Source organism: Pelodiscus sinensis, chromosome 15, assembly GCF_052426305.1.
Source record: "Pelodiscus sinensis isolate ZL-2025 chromosome 15, ASM5242630v1, whole genome shotgun sequence".
Taxonomy (NCBI): Eukaryota; Metazoa; Chordata; order Testudines; family Trionychidae; genus Pelodiscus; species Pelodiscus sinensis.
In genome coordinates, this window is record NC_143066.1 from 4,376,765 (window position 1) to 4,398,745 (window position 21,981).

The 21,981-nt window shown below is 41.8% G+C and overlaps 1 protein-coding gene across 2 annotated transcripts in view; it reads right to left on the minus strand.

The window, feature by feature from the left end:
- Positions 1-21,981, minus strand: part of XPO6 (exportin 6) — a 71,287-nt gene that overhangs the window by 45,027 nt on the left and 4,279 nt on the right. For both annotated transcript variants that reach the window (XM_075899073.2, XM_075899074.2), the window contains exon 2: positions 1,683-1,773. In XM_075899073.2, coding sequence (XP_075755188.1) covers positions 1,683-1,773 — 91 coding nt within the window. The remainder of the gene's footprint in view (positions 1-1,682; positions 1,774-21,981) is intronic.

Consider the following 21,981-nt stretch of genomic DNA (forward strand, 5'->3'; position numbering starts at 1 on the left):
CAGTAAAAATCCTTCTCAGCCTCATGGTGGAACAATCAATCAAGAAGGTATTTTTCTGGATTTAGCTGCCAAGCTAAAATCTCTATTGAACTTTTGTAAAAAACCATGCCCAAACCAATATAATGCTGTAATTTTATTTTCAGATATTACTTGGCTGTTTTTTGCTCACATTTTCACAAAGGAAAATAATCTGAGGCAGACACCTGGCCTGCAAGATGTCAATCCTAACCCTAAAGTATGGCGAAGTTCTGACCAACTGAAAACTGCACCTTATAATGGGAACTGTCAGGAAACCTTAACGAGAGCCAATAATGGGAACTGTCAGGAAACCTTAACGAGAGCCAATGCTACCGGCTCTGCCTCTAATAAATAAGAAAAACAAATGGCAAAGATTAGGCTACTGGTCCACGGTGAAAGGCTTGTCTACAGGAACAGTTTGCAGCAAGCTGGAGTGTGAACCTACCTTGCACTAGCTAGACACAGAATGACAGTTCATGTGGACTCTGCTGACAAGCACCAACAGTTTAATGAGCGGTCACTTAGTCCCATTTCAAAAGGACAAGAGAAGTGTTAATGCAGGTCAGTGGGGTCCATATGGACAGTCAGTCTGGGGTAGACTAGCACAGGAGAGATTCACAGCCCAATTTGCCGCAACTAAATGCTCATGTAGACAAGCCCCAATATTGACATTCAGCAGTAAAGTTTTCCTTGTTTTAATGCTAAACATTCTTAGATCTACATATATCTCTGACAGGAAGCATTATAGCCCTCTGGCTTTTACAATGTCTCTCAAATGCTCAGATATACTGTTTCTAGCATAACCACATCTGAGTGACTCTTGGTAAAAGTCTGGCCTGGGGGAAAAGCTGCATGTGTTTGTGTTCTACAAGCTCATCAAACCCAACAGTTGATCAAACCCCAGTCTCCTTTCCTCCATTGACTGCATGTATGCGAAAGAAAAAGTCATCATAACCTTTTTCAGCCAGACGGTAAAATTTTAGGTGAAGACAGCATGCTTACATGCTGAGAATATATGATCAAGTAAAGGGAACCTGGAGAATACAGGCTACATTACTGAAATGTGAGGTTATAAATCCACAGCTTGTCCTTGTAGAAAGGAATCAGAAGACTGTGCAATCACCTCATTTTTTAGTGTGTTGCAGATCTTATCCATCCATCCTACTGATGGTTGCATATCACACATGTTATTTCTCTGGTCTTCACAAACGTGCATCTGCTCAGACCCACTAGTAAGGAACACAAATATAGCTCCACTTGTCATTGTGTATTACCAGGAAGCTACCGCAAATGTGTCAGTGTGGGCAACGTATGCCTTCTCTTTTGGATCTGCTCTCCCACATTTTCCTTATTCCCCTCACAGTGCAGGAAAAGCTTCATGCGTTTGCTTTATCACTTGTCACACAGCTGTCTGTTGCAGAGGCTCTTCATGAAGCACAGCAGTTTACAGGCAGAGAAGCTGGCACCCGACCTGCAACTAGCTAAGTTTCCCTCAGGCCGAGAAGCAAATAGCGCTCTTGCCATTTCCACCTACAGCAGACAACCAAACTATGGAGTTTGCTGCTGCTGTTACTTGGAGATCACACCTCTAACCCCCAAAATGCTGAGGGCTGTAGAGAGTGGGGAAGTAAAAGAGGCCGTTCCTTAAGATTGTCTGAACTTACCGATCTCACGTTTCCGTTCATTGGTTGTGCAATTGTGGAAAAACTCTGTCATTAGACTCTCCAAAGCGCGTAGGGAGGCTTCTTCTGATGCCTGACAATGACATTTAAAGGAAAAGTACGTCAGAGTGACCCTGGTTCATATTCAACTGTAAGTAAAGTTTTCCTCCTTCTAAAACAAAGTGTATGGGCCTCTTAGCAATGCATGCTGGATGAGCAGTCTCAGCTACCAAACAAAAGGGCAGCAGTTATAGGATGAAGTTTAATAGGGAGTTTTCTAACTGCAGAAAGAAGTCAACAGATACTGACAGAGTATGCCCAGGATGAATAAAAAGCAAAGGTTATGTAAAATCTCATTTGTCCAATCAATCTCGTTAATGAGAGCAACACTTTATAAAGTAAGCTCCTCTCCCTTCTAATTACAGATATCTGTTCACATTGCCAATGTTAGTTCATCCATTGGATTAATTCTCATATGAGCACCAGGTTCAGAGGAACATATTTCAGAAATTCAGAGGCAGCAAGGCATAGCAAACTGCACGTAAAAGTAGATGCTAGAAGTCCCGAACTTATTCCCATCCCTGGCTCAATAAGTGACCACAATCAATTTGCCATCTCTTTGCTTCAGTCTGCCCATTTGCAGAAAAGGGCTCAGTGACATGTTCCATTTGGTGAAAGAAAGAGGGGTGGGGGTTTTTAAAGAATAAATGTTCATAGAGATGACTAAGTGCTATATAAATGCTCTATTTGATTCTGGGAGAATGAGCTACCTAATTTCTTTTCCTTTTTGCCAGCACGGATCAGTTGCAGGTTAGTTTTTAGAAGACCTCAAAGACCCTACCTCAGTATGGAGCAGTTACAAAGTACCTACAGCTTTATTTCTCCTTTAAGGGCCACCTGCAATAAATGCAACTAATTTCATTGTTTCACAGAGTTAGGATGATACTTGACTCAGCAACTATAGAGGCATGATGCTTGCCTTCTCATCTAGCTTTTACAATGGATATCCCTCTTGTCAGTGCATCACTAATGGTTCTGTTAAGAAATAGTCATGAGACTTGTCATTTTGCCAATATTTTCAAGGAATGCATTGCTTTTTCACCTGTAAGAGCACAGACTTCAGCCCAGACCTTCCTTGGAACTGTACAAAAGGTGCAAGCAAGCATCTACTTTTCAGTCCTATATCTAGTACAAAAAAATTACTCTGCTAAGGCAGAGTAGCACTGTGACAGGTAGTCTTCTTCAGGATGCTTGGTCTGCACCACCTACAGAAGCCATCTGAGTTTCTCTACTGTTAATGTTCAGTTCCACGCAAGGCACCCAGTTTCTCCTAGAGTGCCACTGAAGAAACAAGTTGGGGAAGGAGACGTCTAAGCTTCCCCATTCCCTTATTCAGTTGGATTCAGATTTAACCATGCTACAAGGAACAATCATGTAATAAGACATTAAGATAAATACAACTTCGTCCTTGCAACTGATGATGGATGGTTGGTACGACTTAGCATTCTGCTGCTAAACTGCAGTAAGTACACATTTCCCTGTTGTCTTTCCCCCATGTATATTAAAAATGGGATGCTGCACAGAAAAATCCACTTGAGATCCCTAAAGTAAACTACCGTATATATTCGTTCATAAACCGCCTTTTTTCGGAAAAAATTCCGCAGTGAAGAGTGGAGGTCGGCTTATGAATGGGTTCTTTCCAAGCCGTGGGAAGCAGCGTGGGCTGAAGGACATGCTGGCTGCCGGCACGGAGCCTCTCAGCTCCCAGCGTGCCTGAAGCCACCACTAGGATCGCAGTGGCAGGGCAGACTGTATGGCTGAGCTACAAGCAGCCAAGGTAGAAGACCAGTGGGAGCAGGAAGCAGCGCAGGCTGAGGGCTGTGCAGGCTGCAGGCACAGAGCCTCAGCTCCCATTGGCTGGGAACAGTAAACAGCAGCCAATGGGAGCTGAGAGGCTCTGTGCCTGCAGCCCGCACATCCCTCAGCCAGCGCTGATGCTGACGAGCTGGGACTGGAAGTCTGTACTCTGGAGTCGGCTTATAAATGGGTCAGTGACTTTTTACCATTTTTTCCCCTCTAAGTTTGGGGATCATCTTAAAAATGAATGGGCTTATGTTCGAGTACATATGGCTAGGCTGGTTTCAGAGCTTTCATTCTTTCATTGTATTTTAAGGCTTAACAACAATTAACTGGATATCCAACTTCTAGTTATTTCTAGGTCAGAGAATTAAGATTTGCCAAATTGACTCTTTAGATTTTGAATACCCCGAATTATTGTAGCTTATACCGACACTGACATCTTTGTATCTTTCTGTCACATTACCGAAATGGAGGGAAGCAGCCAGATCGCTGCTGCACCCGTAGGTGGGGGTGTTGGCCCCAGAAATTGGTATGAAAGGGAGCCATGTGGGGTATTGAATGGGAGCTTGTTGTTTTCTGATCCTGTGTACACTGTTTATGTGAGTATATAATGTCTGTGTGTGTAGATCTGTAATCTGTGTGGAAGCTGAATATTTCTCTGAATGTGGTTAAGCATGGCTATGGACAGGCTGAGTAGCGAAGCCCTGTGGGACAATGGCACTTGATGGCCCAAAGACACACCTAAAGCATGAGGGCGGACACCTAAGAGCAGCCAGCAGAGAGAGGCTGAGGACCAGGTGACCTGCTGCATACCAGAAGAGGCCAGGAAGGGGATAAAAGAGGCCATGTGGTCGATGCCATTTTGCTCTCAGCTCAGCACTTCATCCCAGAGGCAGCACTGCAGGGATTGAAGAGCCCGGAAGACCTGTGAACCCATCCTGATCGTAGGATGTGCAATAAGAACTTTTAAACCAGCAGCTGTAACATCTCTGCTAGAGCCTGCATCGAGAACTGGGAGATTCGGTGCATGTAACGTACTGTACTTTAATAACCTTACTCTCATGCTTTTCTTTCCTGTAATAATAAACCTTTAGATATAGATTCTAAAGGATTGGCCCAGCGTGATTTGTGGGTAAGGTCGAGGGTAAATTGACCAGGGATCTGTGGCTGGTTTCTTGGAACCGGACAGAACTGTTCGGGGTAGGTGGGATTGGGTGCTAGGACCCCCCACCTGTGTATGAGGCCCGGGGCCATCTGGGGTGTCGGAGGGGTTTTGCTCAGGAGGCTTCAGGCAGGTTGCTGAAGCACTCTGTGGGACTGGTTTGTGGCCTGTGTGGAGAGGTCACCAGTCAGGGGCTGTAAGTAGCCCCGGATTCGAGCAGTTCGCCCTGAGCGGACGCCCTCAGCTGTGCCCAGACACGGCCCGGTCCGTCACACTTTCTAATATTTAAAAGCCACATTCCGTATTTTACTGCAATATATAGTATATTGTTTTAGGCATAAAATGGACTATTAAAGATTAAAATAATGTGGGACTGACAACTAATTCTGATTATGAATCAGTGAATGTTACAGTATTTACATAGAAGTATGCATAGGCCAAGATGCAAATTACAAGTAAATACTTAAGCCTTCATATTTGAATTCAAACATCATCCAGTGAAGCACCAAAAATTGCCTATCAATTAAGATGACAAGGTGGGTGACGTGATAGCTTTCATTGGACCAGTTTCTGTTGGTCAGAGAAGCAAAGTGTGTTTGCCAAGCCCTCAAGCTGTCTCTGTGTAGACTCCAAAGCTTGTATCTCTCACCAACAGAAGTTATTCTAACACAAGATATTACTTCACGCATCCGATCATGGAACCAAACAGCCACAAGAACACTGCATGAGTCCAATCACAGGTAGATCTAAAGCTGTAGGGTTCCAAAGAACCATAGATTTAGCTTAAATATGAATTTGTTTCAGATTCAAACAGGATGGATATTCCCCTTTTATTTTCCCAGGTAAAGAAAAAAACCACCCCACAATCCAGAATACTTATTACTTTAAATACAATTTAAAGTGTTCTCCTGGGAAACTTTTCCATTTAAAAGTTTGGTGTTTTTTTTCCTCCCCTCCACCATCAGCTTTTCCCTTCATTTCACATTGTAAAAAGCAGAACTAAATTTTCACAAATATGTAACAAAACCAACATACTGTGAGTCTCCCCACCCCACCAACATTTGTTCCTGTAGAGATGATTGAATTATTCAGGTTTTGCTCTCAAGATTTAATGATTTTTAAAAGGAAGTGAATATTTTTAAAAGCTTTTCACTAATGATTTTCCATACCAACACAAGCTGTTAACCTTTTAATGTTTGCTATTAACAGCTCAGTAGAGAATATTGATCATAACAAGAACTATGCTCTATATATGGTGCCTACATTCTGATGCCAAATGTCTTTATGAGGAAGCTGGTGTCTTTTGTTGCTTTCATAAGATATGAATTTGAAGACACGCCTATCCTGTTAAGAAAAATACAGATAAACCTACTAAAATCTAAGTGTTCTTATAAAAATGTTGACTGCACTCACAAATATCACAAACACAACTTCATTTGTGTCTCAGACAGAGCTAGTGCAGCATCTGCTGACATCTATACCCTGCAAATCACACACCTTGACCATTAGTTCTTCTAGTTTTGTAGCACGGTACTGATGTTATCTTCCCTCTCAAAATGAAGTTAACAAAATCTCTCTCTCTCCCCCATTGATTTGTTACATCATGTGCCCCTACCTCTACTCCCTGGTCACACTTTCAATCCAAACACACTTTCCTTTGTGTTGAGTCTTCCATCTCTATTTAATATCTATATGCACCACGAAGTTATGACAGCAGAGATATTTTTCAGAGGCCACTTGGGCTAATGAGTGTTGGGTAAATGGCCTCACTATATGCATAAATTAACAAGGGTTGAGAAATTTTAACTAGGGATATGAAAGGTTAACCCATAACTGGTGGGGGCTGGAGCAGCTCCCCACCTGCTATGACGGGGCTGCTCCAGTCCTCGGGGAACCCGCCACAGACATGGACTGCCCTGGTCCGGAAAGCCCCTGTCCACAGCAGACCCAGGTGCCCCACAGGCAGGGCTCCTTCATTTCCAGAGCACCCGCTGTCCCTTGCAAGCCTAGGCATCCCATAGGCAGAGGTTACTCCAATGGGAGCTGGGAGCCAGCCCTAGTTCAGGCTCAGAGCGAGAGCACCATGGCCTGAGGGCTGCTCCAGCCAGGGTGGAGTGGTGCCCCGCCCAGACCCGCTTAATCAGTTAACTGGTTAAACATTAGGTTAGCATAGCATTTAACCGGTTAACTGGGATTTTACGGCCCTAATTTTAACCACCCACTAGTCAGAGAATTAAACCCTCAGTGCATTCAAAATGCAGCAACTAGCATCTTGGACATCAATCTTACATCATCTCCCTGTCCCTGCTCCACCCCAGCCCCACACTGGAATCTCCTGGCTCCCCTTTCCATCACAAATTCAATACATGGAGCCTTAACAACTCAGCCCTTCCATACTTATCTGTGTGAGCACCTTATCAAATTATATACCCCTCCCTCCCAAAGCAACTGTGCCAGCCTCAACCACTGGCTTCTGAATCTCTCTCCTTTGTGCATTCTTCCACACAAAAGAGAGAAATGCAGAGCCCCCTTCTACGTGGAACATGCGAGTAAAATAGCTCAGGAGGCACTACTTTTGCCTCCAGATTCCTCCCCAACATTGATTTCTGAGCTGCCCACAGGAAGTAAATTAACAACAACCACATAGAAAGCCATTGGGCACTGCTAACTTTTTTAAACAGTGATTCAGAATATTCCAAGCTTTTGTAGGTGCAATTTTTTATCATCACCCTTCTCCACCTTCTTTCCATTGTCTTTCCTATGATGACAAACTAAACTGTAAGTTCCCTAATGGGGACGTTTACGGTGTTTGGACAGCACCTGGCACAATGGGTACTACCACAATGCAATGAATGCTATTTAATAAATAAAATGGTACATTTTTAAAGTAGTATTTGTGGTATTTGAAATGTCACGCACTAATAGAGAAACCAGGAAGTGCTACAGCTCTGATTTTTCATCTAATATATATTTTAATGTAGATATTTCTCCTCATGAAATATAACAGCTACTTGGGAAAAAAAACTTTGTAGCTCAGTTTTAAGAATACTCAGTTGGAGGTAAAATCCCAGTTAATCAGTTAACCGGTTAAACCTTAGCCCACAGCGCTGCTTCCGGGTACCAGTTACCTGTACTAAGCATCACCTTTACTAGGTGACACTTACTGGGTAACTGGTTACCTGTTCACATGTCTTGCTGAAGGCAAATATACACCAAATTAAATGCATTAAACCACCATGAAAAATAGTCACATTAACCAATTTATATTAAGAGTTGGTAGAAAATCTTCAAGTGATCCCTGGAGAACCTGAAAGCCACAGAAGGATATGAATAACTCTAAATAAGCTACTAGAATCAGAAAAAATTAAGAGCCATTTTAAGTTCATATTGTAAAATAATTTTCTTCAGGTGACCTTCAGCATCAGAGTTGGTTAATAACCCAGCCAACCCCTTAGAGTTTTAGTTCCCTAGATGCAGTTGAACAAATTATGAAGCAAGTATATTTGTGTTGATAATGGCAGTTTTAGACAGTAACCAATGAGGCAGCTGAAGCATAGCCTCTGAATTTACACCATTTAATGATACAAGATAGGATTATAAACTGTAATAAGTATGCAAAATTCTTAGGCACCAAATTCCATCTCTAGAAAGGTGACATGTACTACATGGAGGCACAATTGAAAGGGGAAACAGACAGTATTAGAATTGTCACTCTGACATTATCTTTTAGTCACATTCTCAATGACAAATACCATTAGGCAAAAACTGGTCTACAATGTGCTACTAGGCTCTGATACTGTGTGTTGGAAGGGTCTCCTTGATAGTGGGAGAAATATCTGCAATGATCAAATGTAAGTCTCCTGTTACAAGTCTGAAAAAATACACCCACCAGCAGAATAATCCCTATATTACATGTACTAAATTACTCATATACTGTTTGCAAATTAAGGGAGTTCTTCAGGCTTCATTCTGAATTTCCTTATTGCACTTCAAGCACTTTGTGGTTTAACGAATTGAAACTAGATGAAGCTTCATTTTATGTTCAGAAACAGCTAACACGCATGGCGCTATCTGAAGAACATTGCTTTTTGCAGTCTGCCACTATCTGGTAATCCATTTCATTCATGTTAACAGCCAGAACTTCAACAATTCATCAACATGGCATCCCATCTACAAAACTGACTTATTTTAAGCCAAAATCCACTGCAAACCATTAGGAAGTACCATTGGTGCATCTCTCAACAACAAAAGATAAACAAATCAAGTGGCGATGGAGTAATCAAGAGCTGCTCTTGCTCTGTGGCAGGTTGAGGGGGAGAAGCAATGCCCAGCATGCGAGCTGCTGAGCAGTCTCTGCAGCTGCTTGGAGTACTCTATTAGGTTAGAATTGCTCCAGAAACTTAACATCACTTCCATTTAAAAGTCCCAAGGCACAGCTGATTTTCTGTTTATAAATACATACACATTTTCTTAGCAATTATTTAAGGGATGAAAGTGGTCACAGATTGGCCACTGCTAGAGAGGCCAGGGCCATGGAAATCTGTCACTACTAAGATAAAAATACCATCTCCTGATATGCACAAGTACTCAAGCTGGCATGACCAACCAGTTTTTAAAATTCCAAAGGGGATAATCAGTTATTTTTTGTCAGGGTCCAAATTTCTTGGCAAAGGTATAGACAAGGTTCAGACTGCACAGAAACAGTTTTCACATGGTATTAACAATCCCGATTAAAAAATATCAACAGAAAAATTTCACAGTCCATTGAAAAGTGCCTGACTATCCGGATTTTGTGTGCAGGCCGCCTGTTCACTGTCCCTGACCTGGAGGGGGAGGGGATGTCATATTTTTCAAACCATCCCATACAGAGTTTGAAGCAGTTAAACAAACATAAATCCACGTTTAAAAAAATGGGCTCAAATGTTCACGGTCAAATTCTTAACTGATGAACATTAGGGCTAAAGATAAATACAATTCTGCTGCCTTTTGGGAGGTGTATGCACCTCCTCTTCCAAATGAGCAAAGCTAGTACAGTGTGCCTTGTTATTGCTCTTCACGAACACTTGTGTTTGTGGACAGACCCCAACTAAAAAGAGCTATATTGAGGGCCCACATTTTCTTTGAGTAACCTGTCAAATGAAGCTAGAAGAGCTGGAATAACAATGTTAAAATTAGCATATGGTATTCGTAAAATAATGTTTATGCTTAATAGTTGTAAAGCATAAAGCTCAGCCAGACTATCCTCTCTGTGAAATGAGTTTTACTTGAGCCACTCACACACCGATCTATAGGCCACTGGTAGTCTGTGGGGTGCTGACACGTCCCCAACTTGATACCAACTTGTTTCCTTGATTCTAGCTGCATTAAGGTACTATTATAAATATATTACTTTCCCTTGTGAGCAATTGCTATAGCTGCCACAAGGATGTTGTTTGATCCTAAGTAAGAGGGGAGGTGCCCAAGACAAACAGTATTCTATACCATGAGAGAATGAAGATCTCAGACCTATAATATTTTATAGTTAAGCTGAAGCACAGAAATCACCATGATTTGCCTAAGGTTAAAATCAATATCAGAGTTTATATTAGAATCCAGAGTCCAGCGCCAACTACTCCACACTTCAACACCCCATACAGGATATCCAACTTTTTTCCTAACTATCACAATGACAGGCATGGATCAAATTAGTTAACTCAAGAAAAAATAAAATATATGTATGTTCTTTTGAGGTCAGCAGACACTGAACAAAGTCAAATACCTACCCAGTGTGGTTAGTCACACAGCTGCCTTGCTTTTTCCTCAATGCCTGCAAAGAGTGACTGAACAGTTAAAATGTTATTCATTAAATCTGGAAGTTCATATGCCCAAAGCAAAGAACTGTGCAGTCTTTACAATCCTGCCCTTCCTTGCACATCCTCCCTAATACTTGTTACCCCAAATCATTATGCATTGTGTCACACTTAAAGACTGGAAAGATCCTGGAGACAGGAACTGCCTCTTTCCATTTGTCCTGCAAAGAACATTTCTGGAAGCTATCAAAAAATGAAAGGTAATATAGGAAGGACCAATCTGTGATAGAAGTCATTCGCCACAGCCTGAGATCACTTCCCCTTTACGTAGATAATTCCGTCTAAACATGCACAAACAAGATCACACAACATGCCAAACAAATGTATACAACCAGTTTTTGCTTCTAGCTAATCAAGTCCATTGAAATTTTCAGTGAATAATTAAGTGAAAGTTCTCAGGGGGAGGAAAGCATATTCAAAAGAAATGGAAAAACTGGTTCCAGAGATCATCATGTATCCCAAGATCACCAATATTTTGGCCATGTCTTAGAGCTAGTCATTGAAAAAGGATTTTTTTTTAAATACAGTCTGGAATCTTTTTGCTTTCCTGATGAACCACCACGACTGGCACAGAAGATTATACAACAATACAGACTGGCAGCAGACAATGTGAATTAGGTGAGGACTCGCAATAAACTCCCCCAGCTTTCTTGTTAAAGGTCAGCAGCAGCTGAGAAATTTTATTGTGAAGCTTTTAAGTGAACTTTCAAAACAGAACATTGCTCCACCTGCTCATCACACAAAAACACATTTGAAACTGCTTTTAAAGAAGATCCTTTCTAATAAGCTATTTATTGAAGGAAATACTGTAGGAAATATTTACACTAGGAGCTGCATCTCTCTTGTTCAGATTCCGTGGGTGGCAGAAGCATTTTAACAGTGTCATATTTGCCTACCTGTACCAAATTGTACTAGCTACGTTAGTAGATTTTCAGGAGCATGAGTCTGAATACTTTACATCCTACACTTTTGTCAACAACCTGAACTAAGAGCTACACAGTCAAAAATAAGCTGGCTGAACATACAAACAATTCTCACAACCAGCAAACAAGGACTCTGTTTTGTATTGGATTGTAACCCAAGCCTACAGAGCCTTAAAAAAATACAGACATACATACTATTTACTAGACATACAGCTCCCCAATACAATTAGAAATTGAACAGAAGAAGAAACTGACAGTACGGCATATTCCGCTGAAAAGACCAGCCAATTTAAACACAATCCAATAACTGATCAGCTCAGCTTGCAAAAGAGGCAACCAATGCTGGAGCTTTAATTGAAACTCTTGTAATACTACCACACAAACTGGCACAGAATTATAAACTGAAATGTTTAGATTGTAAGATCTTTTAGGGCAAAATTTAGAGTTTTATGCTTTATACAGCAACAAACATTCGATGCGCTTCATTTCTTTGTGCAGATGTTGGTTCAAGATAAATACTACTACTATTACGGTACCATCATATTTTTGCAGAGGAAGAGACTCAGAGAAAGGATGTACAAGGAATGCTGAGGCTGTTTAGTGTAACTCCTGCCTCAAGTATGAGTGCGTAGACTCAATACAGGGAGTTGGGGGCTAATTTTAAGCCCTAAGATGGCTCTCACCTAGCCTTATGTGAGGAACGCTACTCTCTTTTTGTAAAGATTTGTTCCCAAAGCAGCAAAATCAGAATACGTACCTAGTCCACTGATTAAAGACAGACATACTTTTAGTACAGGAGTTCTCATTCTCAGGAATCCTCTTTCAGCTGCAGAGGCGACCCACAGTGTGTATAATGCACGTACAAGTGGAGGGCTGACCATCCCATTTCAACTGGAGCAGAGTTGTTAAACTTTTGTATTGGTGACCCCTTTCACACAGCAAGCCTCTAAGTGCACTCCCTTTTCAATAACCTTGCAACCCTCTGTTTGCGATGCCTTTCGACAGAGGGATGTAAATTAGACACTTTGAAACTGCAAATGAAGCAGGGATTTGAATTTCCCCGTGCTTCATTTGCATAATCATGTCATGATGCTCTTTCGAAAAAGCACTATTTCGAAAGTGAAACCGCAGTCTAGACATAGTTTTTGAAAATGGAAGCCTTTTTCGTAAGATCCTCATGATCTGTCGAAAGAGGGATGTAGTCTAGACACACCCTTTGAGAACCCCCAAACTAGAAGAAGAAGTATAAAAAGTGTCCAATATATGACTAGGTATGGCGCAGCCTGAGTTGATGCACTCCAATCTCCTCTACCTCCCTCCTCTCCATCCCCCCCTCCCCCGCCTTTGATTACCCTGAATGAGAAGCAACAAGCAGATGCCAGAGCCTTGGGGAATAGCTCCTGCAGGCAGTTGCCTTTTCTCTTCACCACGCTGCCCCCAGCACAGAGATCAACCTTGTTCTCCTAGTCCCACAGCTGCCCACAAAGGGGAGGTTGTATGACTGGGGGAATCCCAAGTGCCTCTCTAATCCCAGTCAAGGTAGGAGAGTCCTTTCTATGGAGCATCTGTGGGTATGTCTAGACTACATGCCTCTGTCGTCAGAGGCATGTAGATTAGGCTACCAGGCATAGGAAAATGAAGCGGCGATTTAAATACCTGGGTGGTCGACAAATGCCTTTGATGTCGACCCCCCCGCGCGTCCAGACTACCACGCTGAGCACAGTGTGGCAGCCATGTAAATTTAAATGAAGCGGCGATTATTTAAATCGCCGCTTCATTTTCCTATGCCTGGTAGCCTAATCTACATGCCTCTGGCGACAGAGGCATGTAGTCTAGACGTACCCTCAGATTCAGATTCCAAGGCGAGAAGCAGCCACTGTCCAACCTCCTGCACAAACAACGGCTACAGAACACTCCCAAAGTAATTTCATTCAGGAAAACAACCAACCAATCTTGATTTAAAAAGTCAGTGATGGAGAATCCATTCGGATCTTTGTTATCTGCTCCCATGATTAAATTATTCTCTCTTCTAAAAAATACATGCCTCATTTCCAGGATGAATAGGTCTAAGCTTCAATTTTCAGCCACTAGATCACGTTATTTCTACCATACCTCAAAACATTACAGAGCTACAGCAGCTACAAAGAACTTGATTCCCTCTTCTTCCCCTTAGCAGCAGGAACTGCTGAAAATTCTGCCGCAACCCGCCCCCTGCCAACAAAATTGACAAGGAAAAAGGGAAAGAAAGAAACTGTATTTTACTGGGAAACCAACTTTGAAGGTCAGGAAAAGCTGCTCTCAGTCTTCTTGGAGCCTGACTGTTCAAGGAGAGAGAACCTCACTAGACCTTGTCTAAGCCACCTTCAGTCTATAAGAAAGCATTTACTTGCCTTCTGGGTGTTGCCACAAGTAAACAAAGGACACTTTTTGTTAGGCTGTTAAATTCTCATTTTAGAAGATGCAAAAATAAATAAAAGGGGGAGGGGAAAAACAAGTATTACTTGAAGTACCAGAAAGTTTTTCCAAAATTTAAAATCTTTTCTGGTAAACCACAAAGGTCACCTGTTGCCAATACTGAGTTTGGCTTTCTGACTGGCCAGTATACTAAATCACCTGGGAAAAACAAAACAATACGTCCCTTCCACAAAAGCTGATAGAAAGACGTTTCTCCTGAGCTAAAATCTATGAAGTCACAATTATAAATCTTAAAAAGAAAGAAACTAGTAGAACAAATAATCAAAATGTATGCAGGCATCTATGAATATGCAGCTATTGCAACAAATATGGGTAGGATGAAACAATGAATTAGAGGTAAAGTCAAAGATCTTAGAAAACGGAAAGGCAGAACTCATTAGGCTTAGTCTACACTACAAAGTTTTGCCAACCTAGCTCTGCTGGCTAGCAGTGTGAAAAAAATCACCCCTCTGGCTGACATAACTGTGGTGTTGTAACACCTGCATAAGCATAACTAGACTGACACAAGAATGTTTGTCAGCTTAGCTAATGTTTTTCGGAAGGACGATGTAGCTACTTCACCTGCCAGCATATGCTGCAGCTCTACTAAAGGGGCTACATCAGCATAGCAATAGCGCTGTAGTGGAGCCCTTAGACCATAGGTTCCCAAACTGGGGGGCGTACCCCCGGGGGGCATGAGTCGACCCCGCCTCCCCCCCATCAAGTTTTGCTGCCCTATTCAGTTCCCTTTTTCCTTTTTTTTTTTTTCTCAACAAGTTTTGCTGCTATTTGGGGGGGGGGGGTGTCAAAAATCAAAAAGGGGGGGGGCGTGATGCCAAAAAGTTTGGGAACCACTGCCATAGACAAAGGTGTGCCCACGGGGCCCAAAATGGGAGATCTATACATTTGTGGAGGCTCTGTTCAAAAACTTTTGGTGGAGTAAGGAGAAGAAAGGCTTCCCTTTCTCCTTCAGAAAGACAGTTAAGGAGAATCAGATATTTGGCTAAAGACCTATTTCAAGTAAGCAATAAGATTAGGATAATCCCACAACTTTCCAAACAACTCAAAGTAAAGAGCTAGCAATAAGGCACCTTGTGCGTGCAATTCACTTTCCTCACAGATTTAACATGCTCATCTACTCTAGGATTCTAAGAGCAGGGCAATAGCATCAGTGCTTGTGTTTCAGAGAACAGACCTCTTATTTGAGGGACCACTTCAACTCAGAACTCACGACTGCAGAAGGAAACAGCAAAGCATGCACAGATGATCAAGTTGCTTCTTGGACAGTATCCCGAGTGAGCATTTTTTGAGTGATTGTCTACCACACAGCTAACGCCATACTTCTAAAACACATCACTGGTTGGAGAGGTCAATTCAGCAAATCATTAAAAAATTATGAAGCAAAATTCTTGGTACAGCAGACGTATAACTGACATTGAGAGTTTAGTTTCAGCAGAGGAGGTCTGAGGATTAGGTGAACTCATTTATGAGAACAGAGAGACCTGCCAAATTAATCTCAGGAATGTACTTGAGGCCAGGATAGCAGAAACACAGATTTGGACTAATTTTCAGAGGTTGCTGCTGCTGTTATAGGAAACCTCCTGACTTAACAGGTACAGTGATTCAAAGTGACATTAACCTATTAGCTGAATACCAAATAAAGAATATTTTGCTTTGACTACATAACTTTGACTGCTTTTCTTAAAATCAACAGTTTTATTTCATGACCAAATCATGAGTTTTAATAAGTGAACATGACAAATGACTAGTCTTCATCATCATTATTATAAAAGTACATCAATATAACAATCCTTTACTGTGTATTAACTCCTCTCTTGGTTTAAAGTACATTTTCCCTAATGTTTTGACCATGTCTCTTGTACTATACATGGAGCATTTACTTTTGGCCATGTTCCTTATGCCAACAGAGCGTGACTCCTTGCATCATTTCATAAACCATGCCTATGGCACTACAAAGACAGTGAACTTATTTTAAAAGTAAAAGTGTTTTTTATGAAGAGATGGTAACTGCTTAATGATGGCAGAGCTTGTGAAAGCCTTATAGTCAAGGCATTTTAATTGCAGAGCTGCAATAAGGCTGTGGAGATGCTGAACAGATGGCAGGGGCTTCAAATTCCCTTCATTCCTTCCTTTTGGTTTACTAATTTTCCCCCAAATCAATAAGGTTCTGGCCACTGATGCCAAGACTGTTCCTGGGAATTCTGTGATTAAATACAATAAAAAAATACCACAGTACAGACAGAATTGGGGTAAGCCCCTGGTGTGGGAAATGGGGGAATGGGAGAGACACAGAGACAAATGGAATTGCACACACAGAGAGCTGTGGTATAAGAGGTGGGGGGACAGCACAACCCTGATATAGGAGTGGGGGAATAAGAGGTGCCCAGGGGCCCCAGCAGGGGAAGATTAAGGGAAGTTGCATGGAGTCTCTAAAATAGATAGGGACTGAAAGGATACAGTGAACTTGTTATATAGAATGGAGTGCTATAAGGAGTCCCTAGTGCATGCAGTAAAATCAATTTACACCAGCATACTACCCACTAGTTAAGGTCAAAGATAATTTCCCATAGCAATCTCCATTCTGATCTTCTTTTCCTCTAACATCCCCAAATTAACTATAAACTCAGTCTTATCCTATTCCAGGGTGGAATTTTGACAAAGTCCACATCGTATCAGACTTAGCTAGCTGGCCAGTTCTGTTGCATTACTGAACAATGCATTTTGGGATATATCTACAAGGTAAATCTTGTTGCAGCACTGAACAGGTATCAGTCAGGCGAATGGAATTTAACTTTATATACAAACCACTTTACAACGATTAATTAAGCCTCAGTCTTCACAGAGTATTTCCTTCATCCGTTAAAATGGTGCTCCGGAAGTACAACAAATTAAGTGACTTGCCAAATGCCGAAAAGGAAATAACGTTTTAGAAGTGGGACTAGGACTCTATAAAGTTCCTGGATTTGTTTGATCAATCCACTAGACCACATCATCTCAGAGTTGTTTTTAAAAGGGCTTTGTTTTAAAGGGATATGAGAAATTTTAGAAGACACAAAGCTGCCCACTCACTGTTCATGCAACAATTGTAGGATACCTCAGTACAGCAACAGGTTTCCTCAGTAGTTGTACAGCAATATAATGTATAGCTGGTCAGCAAGACAGCGCAAGGGCCAAACTTGTCACTGTGTTAAGTCCTGGCTATCAGGCAGCATCCCCTGGTAAGTGTGAAGCTTAAGACATAGCCAATTTTTGCAGAGTAAGTTTTTCACTTAAAAGGAGGAAGTGATAGCACATATGGTTGCAAAAATTTATTTCACAGCACCCACAAACACAGTTAGATCCCTGCTCAATAAAGGTTTACAAAACAAAGGCTCAAATTACACCCAGTTAGTGTCCATTTTGACATGTACAAACTGTGCTATGTTAGCCTGTGCATCCTTCTATGCAGACATTCTTTGGTTGCACCCTGATGCTGCTTGCATTGTATACTTCTTACTTCTCTATGCCTTGTTGAGGTCTAGGAGCAGCACAGAACTTAGTTCTTTGGTCAAAACACAAATGCCAGGGGTACATTACCAGCTAAACCAGCACCACTGCAAAGATACAGCAGTATCATTGTAGCGGGGCTGAAGACACACCTCCCTGAGAAGCAGAAGTTTTGTTGGTGAGACCCTCTGGCTACGCCTACACTATGAGTTTTCTTGGCAAAAAATATGCTAATAGTTGCGATCTCATTTGCATATTTTCTGATGATCCGTTTTTGCGCTGATCTTATGGAAAAAAGGGTTTTTGCACAAAAAGAAAACGTCCACACTGCTTGATTTTAAGCAAAAACCCCAGCGCAAAAACAGACTGGCAGAAAATATGCAAATGAGATTGCGACTCATACAAATGAGTCCCCCATTAGCATATTTTTTGCCAAGAAAACTCAGTGTAGACCCGCTCACCAACATAGTAAGAACATAAGACCAGCCAGACTGGGTCAGACCAAATGTCCATCTAGCCCAGTATCCTATGTGCTGACAGCGGCAAATACCAGATGCCCCAGAGGGAGGGATCACAAGTAATTCTCATGTGATCCCTCTCCTGTCATCCATTTCCAGAGAAACAGAGGCTAGTGACACCATTCCTACCCATCCTGGCTAATAGCCATTGATGGACCTATCCTCCATGAATCTATCTAGCTCCTCTTTGAACCCTATTAAAGTTCTAACCTTCACTGCATCCTCTGGCAAGGAGTTCCACAAGATGACTGTGCGCTGCACACCACTGTATGTCAACCTAAGTTACATCAACTTCAGTTACACAAAGTGTATACCTGAACTAGCGTAATTTACATACAGCATGGAATAGACCAGCCTAAAGTAAGGGAGTGCCTCACATCACTGAAACAAACAAGGATCAGCACCAATGTATTTTAATATATAGGTATATCTTCATCTCTCTTAGAACTGGAAGGACCCTTGAGAAGTCATTGAGTCCAGTCCCCTGCCCTCATGGCAGGAGCAAATACCATCTCTGACAGATTTGCCCCAGATTCCCTAAGGCCCCTCAAGGATTGAACTCACAACCCTGAGGTTAGCAGGACAATGCTCAAACCACTGAGCTATCCCTCCCTTCCAGGCCTATGACTGAAGGGATGGGCTGATGTGAGATACTTAAAGCACGTCACAGAAGAAAATGAGTTTTAAGACACACTCCCCAAGACACTTACCAGACAACACTGTTCTTTTAACAGGGAACACGGCTAAAGGAATTCAAGGATCATACACTCTTCATTCCTCCCCACATAAGCTGAGGATCAGGAACGATACTTGGGATCAGTAGAGCAACCCAAACTGTCATTTTTGGTCAGTCAAGTGTACTACTATGATATTTGACAAGATGCTTTAGTACCACAGTATTTCATGCATAATAAGTGCTAAAAAAAGTATTTTATATGACAATTGCCTAAGATCCTGAGTTGGATCCAAACTGAGGTAAAACTGCATTTGTCAGGGTCATGAATGATCTTGTGCAGATTTTCATTTGAATTCAGTTGACCACTTAATTATGCTGGATCTAAGTTACTTTTGATATAATTGACTTTTGACTGCCATTTCAGTGATTAACTGGCCTTGCTGGTATAAAAATCCATCTTCTTTCTGTTTATCAGTTGGGATGAACAATTTTGTGACACTAATGTGGGATTTGAAATGTGGCAACATTCAAGGAATGATCACTGAGTACAATAAATAAAGTGGACATGAAGCCTTTTGCTAAGATCACTTCAAAGGACTCTATAACATCATTAGCACATTACATTATAGTATCACCCTAACCCTAGAAGAATGCTTGAATATTGCCATCTGATTGTGTGGGATGCATATTAAAGGGGATTTCTTCAGCGTTAATGATAAGGTTAATCTATATTCGACTTTTGCATGGCATCCCTCTTTGTACTAGTGAGACATCAAGATACCAATCGATTTTGGTCATACCCTTCCCCCAGAAACCTATGGTGCAATAATTACTTTCAAGGTACATATCTATTCTACCCAAATTGTTGTCCCATGACCATCTCACAACAGCACCACACACAATTATGATGCCAAGGCTTTATTTTTTAGTTATTTAAAAGAGCCTCGCTTACAATTCAGAATGCAGAAGTGCTGCCCACTGATTTGAGTTATCGACAGAACAGCAAAATTACTTTAACTTGGTACTGTTAGTTTTTAAAGACATTAACAGAATTAGGCATAGCTACATTAGCATTTGACCTATGAGACTTTGATGTGTATGGCTGTACTGACTGCGGGAATGCAGTTTCTCCACTAGCTATGAAGTGTACCACATTGTGGAATTTGTTCCAAACACTGAAATTCTCATCAGTCCCGCCTATTTCAAAACACAAACTTTAAGCACATTTGAGAAAAACAGCTTTAAGAAGGTCCATTCCTGGCCCTACTATGTATTCCCTTCAATTTCAATCCAAATCAACTTCATTTAAGTAACCTATTCTCATTAGAGTGTATTTTAACAGAGAAATATGGGGGCTAATTTAGCTACAACTAATCAGGAAAAAGATCTTGGCGTTATCGTGGATAGTTCTCTGAAAACGTCCACACAGTGTTCAGCAGCAGTCACAAAAGCAAATAGGATGCTAGGAATTATTAAAAAATGGATAGAAAATAAGATGAAGAATATCTTACTGCCCCATATAAAACTATATTACACCCACATCTTGAATACTGCATACAGATGTGGTCTCCACACCTCAAAAAAGATATTTTGGCATTAGAAAAAGTTCAGAAAAGAGCAACTTAAATGATTAGGGGTTTGGAACAGGTCCCATATGAGGGGAGACTAAAGCGACTGGGACTTTTCAGTTTAGAAAAGAGGAGACTGAGGGGGGATACGGATAGAGGTTTATAAAATCATGAGTAGTGTGGAGAGGGTGAATAAAGAAAAGTTACTTATTTGTTCCCATAATATAAGAACTAGAGAACACCAAATGAAATTAATGGGTAGCAGGTTTAAAACTAATAAAAGGAAGTTCTTCTTCACACAGCCAACCTGTGGAACTCCTTGCCAGAGGAGGCAGCGAAGGCTAGGACTGTAACAGAGTTTTAAAGAGAAGCTAGATAAATTCATAGAGGTTAGGTCCATAAAAGGCTATTAGCCAGGGGGTAAGGAATGGTGCCCCTGGCCTCTGTTTGTCAAAGGCTGGAGAAGGATGGCAGAAGACAGATTGCTTGATCATTGTCTTCGGTCCACCCCGTCTGGGGCACCTGGCACTGGCCACTGTCAGCAGACAGGATACTGGGCGAGACGGATCTTTGGTCTGACCCAGTCTGGCCATTCTTATGTTCTTACTAATATCCGTTTCTTTTATGCGGTCCAGCGTCTCCCCACCACTCTTCCCAAGACCTTTCTTTTGGTGGGAATAGACATGACACACAGGCGAGTGCTACACAAATGAAATATAAAATATATGAATACAAGGAAAATCTGAAATGTAATAGTTATAAACACAGGCATTACCATACTTTATCATGATCCTTGTAACAGCAGAAAATATTTGATGCTTTAGAAAAAAGAAAAACAAAGCTGTAATGCCTCTGACCAAATGCATTATTCTGCATGCATGTGAAGGAGGGAATTCCCTTCTCATTCCTGGGATGATCAATTTATACCCTGAAGCATGAAACCCGATTACTTTTCTTCACAAGCATGGCTAGTTTGATATTGATCTCATCTGGAGCAGCCTCATACTAATACTAATCAACCTCTTAAAAATATAGCTATGATTAGGGCCCTACCAAATTGATGCATTTTTCATGACCATGAAACTGTGACATTAAGTCTGCCCCCATGAAATCTGGTCTGTGTGCTCTAACTCTATAATAGGGATGTAAAATCCTGGTTATTCAGTTAACCGGTTAAACATTAGGTTGTCTTAATGTTTAATCAGTTAACCGACTAAAGCAGGATCTGGGCTGTAGCAGCCCCCACCCAGCATGGCTCTGTCAGCTCCCAGTCACTGCAATGGCCCAGCTCTGCTGCAGACACGACGCCCAGGTACACGTGGACTGAGGCTGCTTCAGACGAGAGCAGCCCCTGTCCACGGCAGCTGGCAGGGAGCTGTTCTAGCCCTCACTGGGTAACTGGAAAGAGTAAGCATCACCTGTTTAGGGAGATGCTTATCGGATAACCTTTCACATCGCCTACGCTATACTATACAGCTTTCACAGGGAGAGATCTGTGTTTCTCAAATTGGTAGTCCTGACCCAGAATGTGGTTTTGGGGGGGAGGGGGGAGGGGAGGGCACAATGGTATTTTAGGGGGAAGTAGCAGGATTGCCACCGTCACTTCCGCACTGCCTTCAGAGCTGGGTGGCCAGAGAATGACAGCTGCTGGCTAGGAGCACATTTCTGAAGGCAGAGCCAGCAGCAGCAACACCGAAGAAAGGGTGGGAATACCATGACATGCCACCCATATTTCTATACAGATGCTGGGGGCGGCTCTGCCTTCAGAGATGTGCTCCCAGCCAG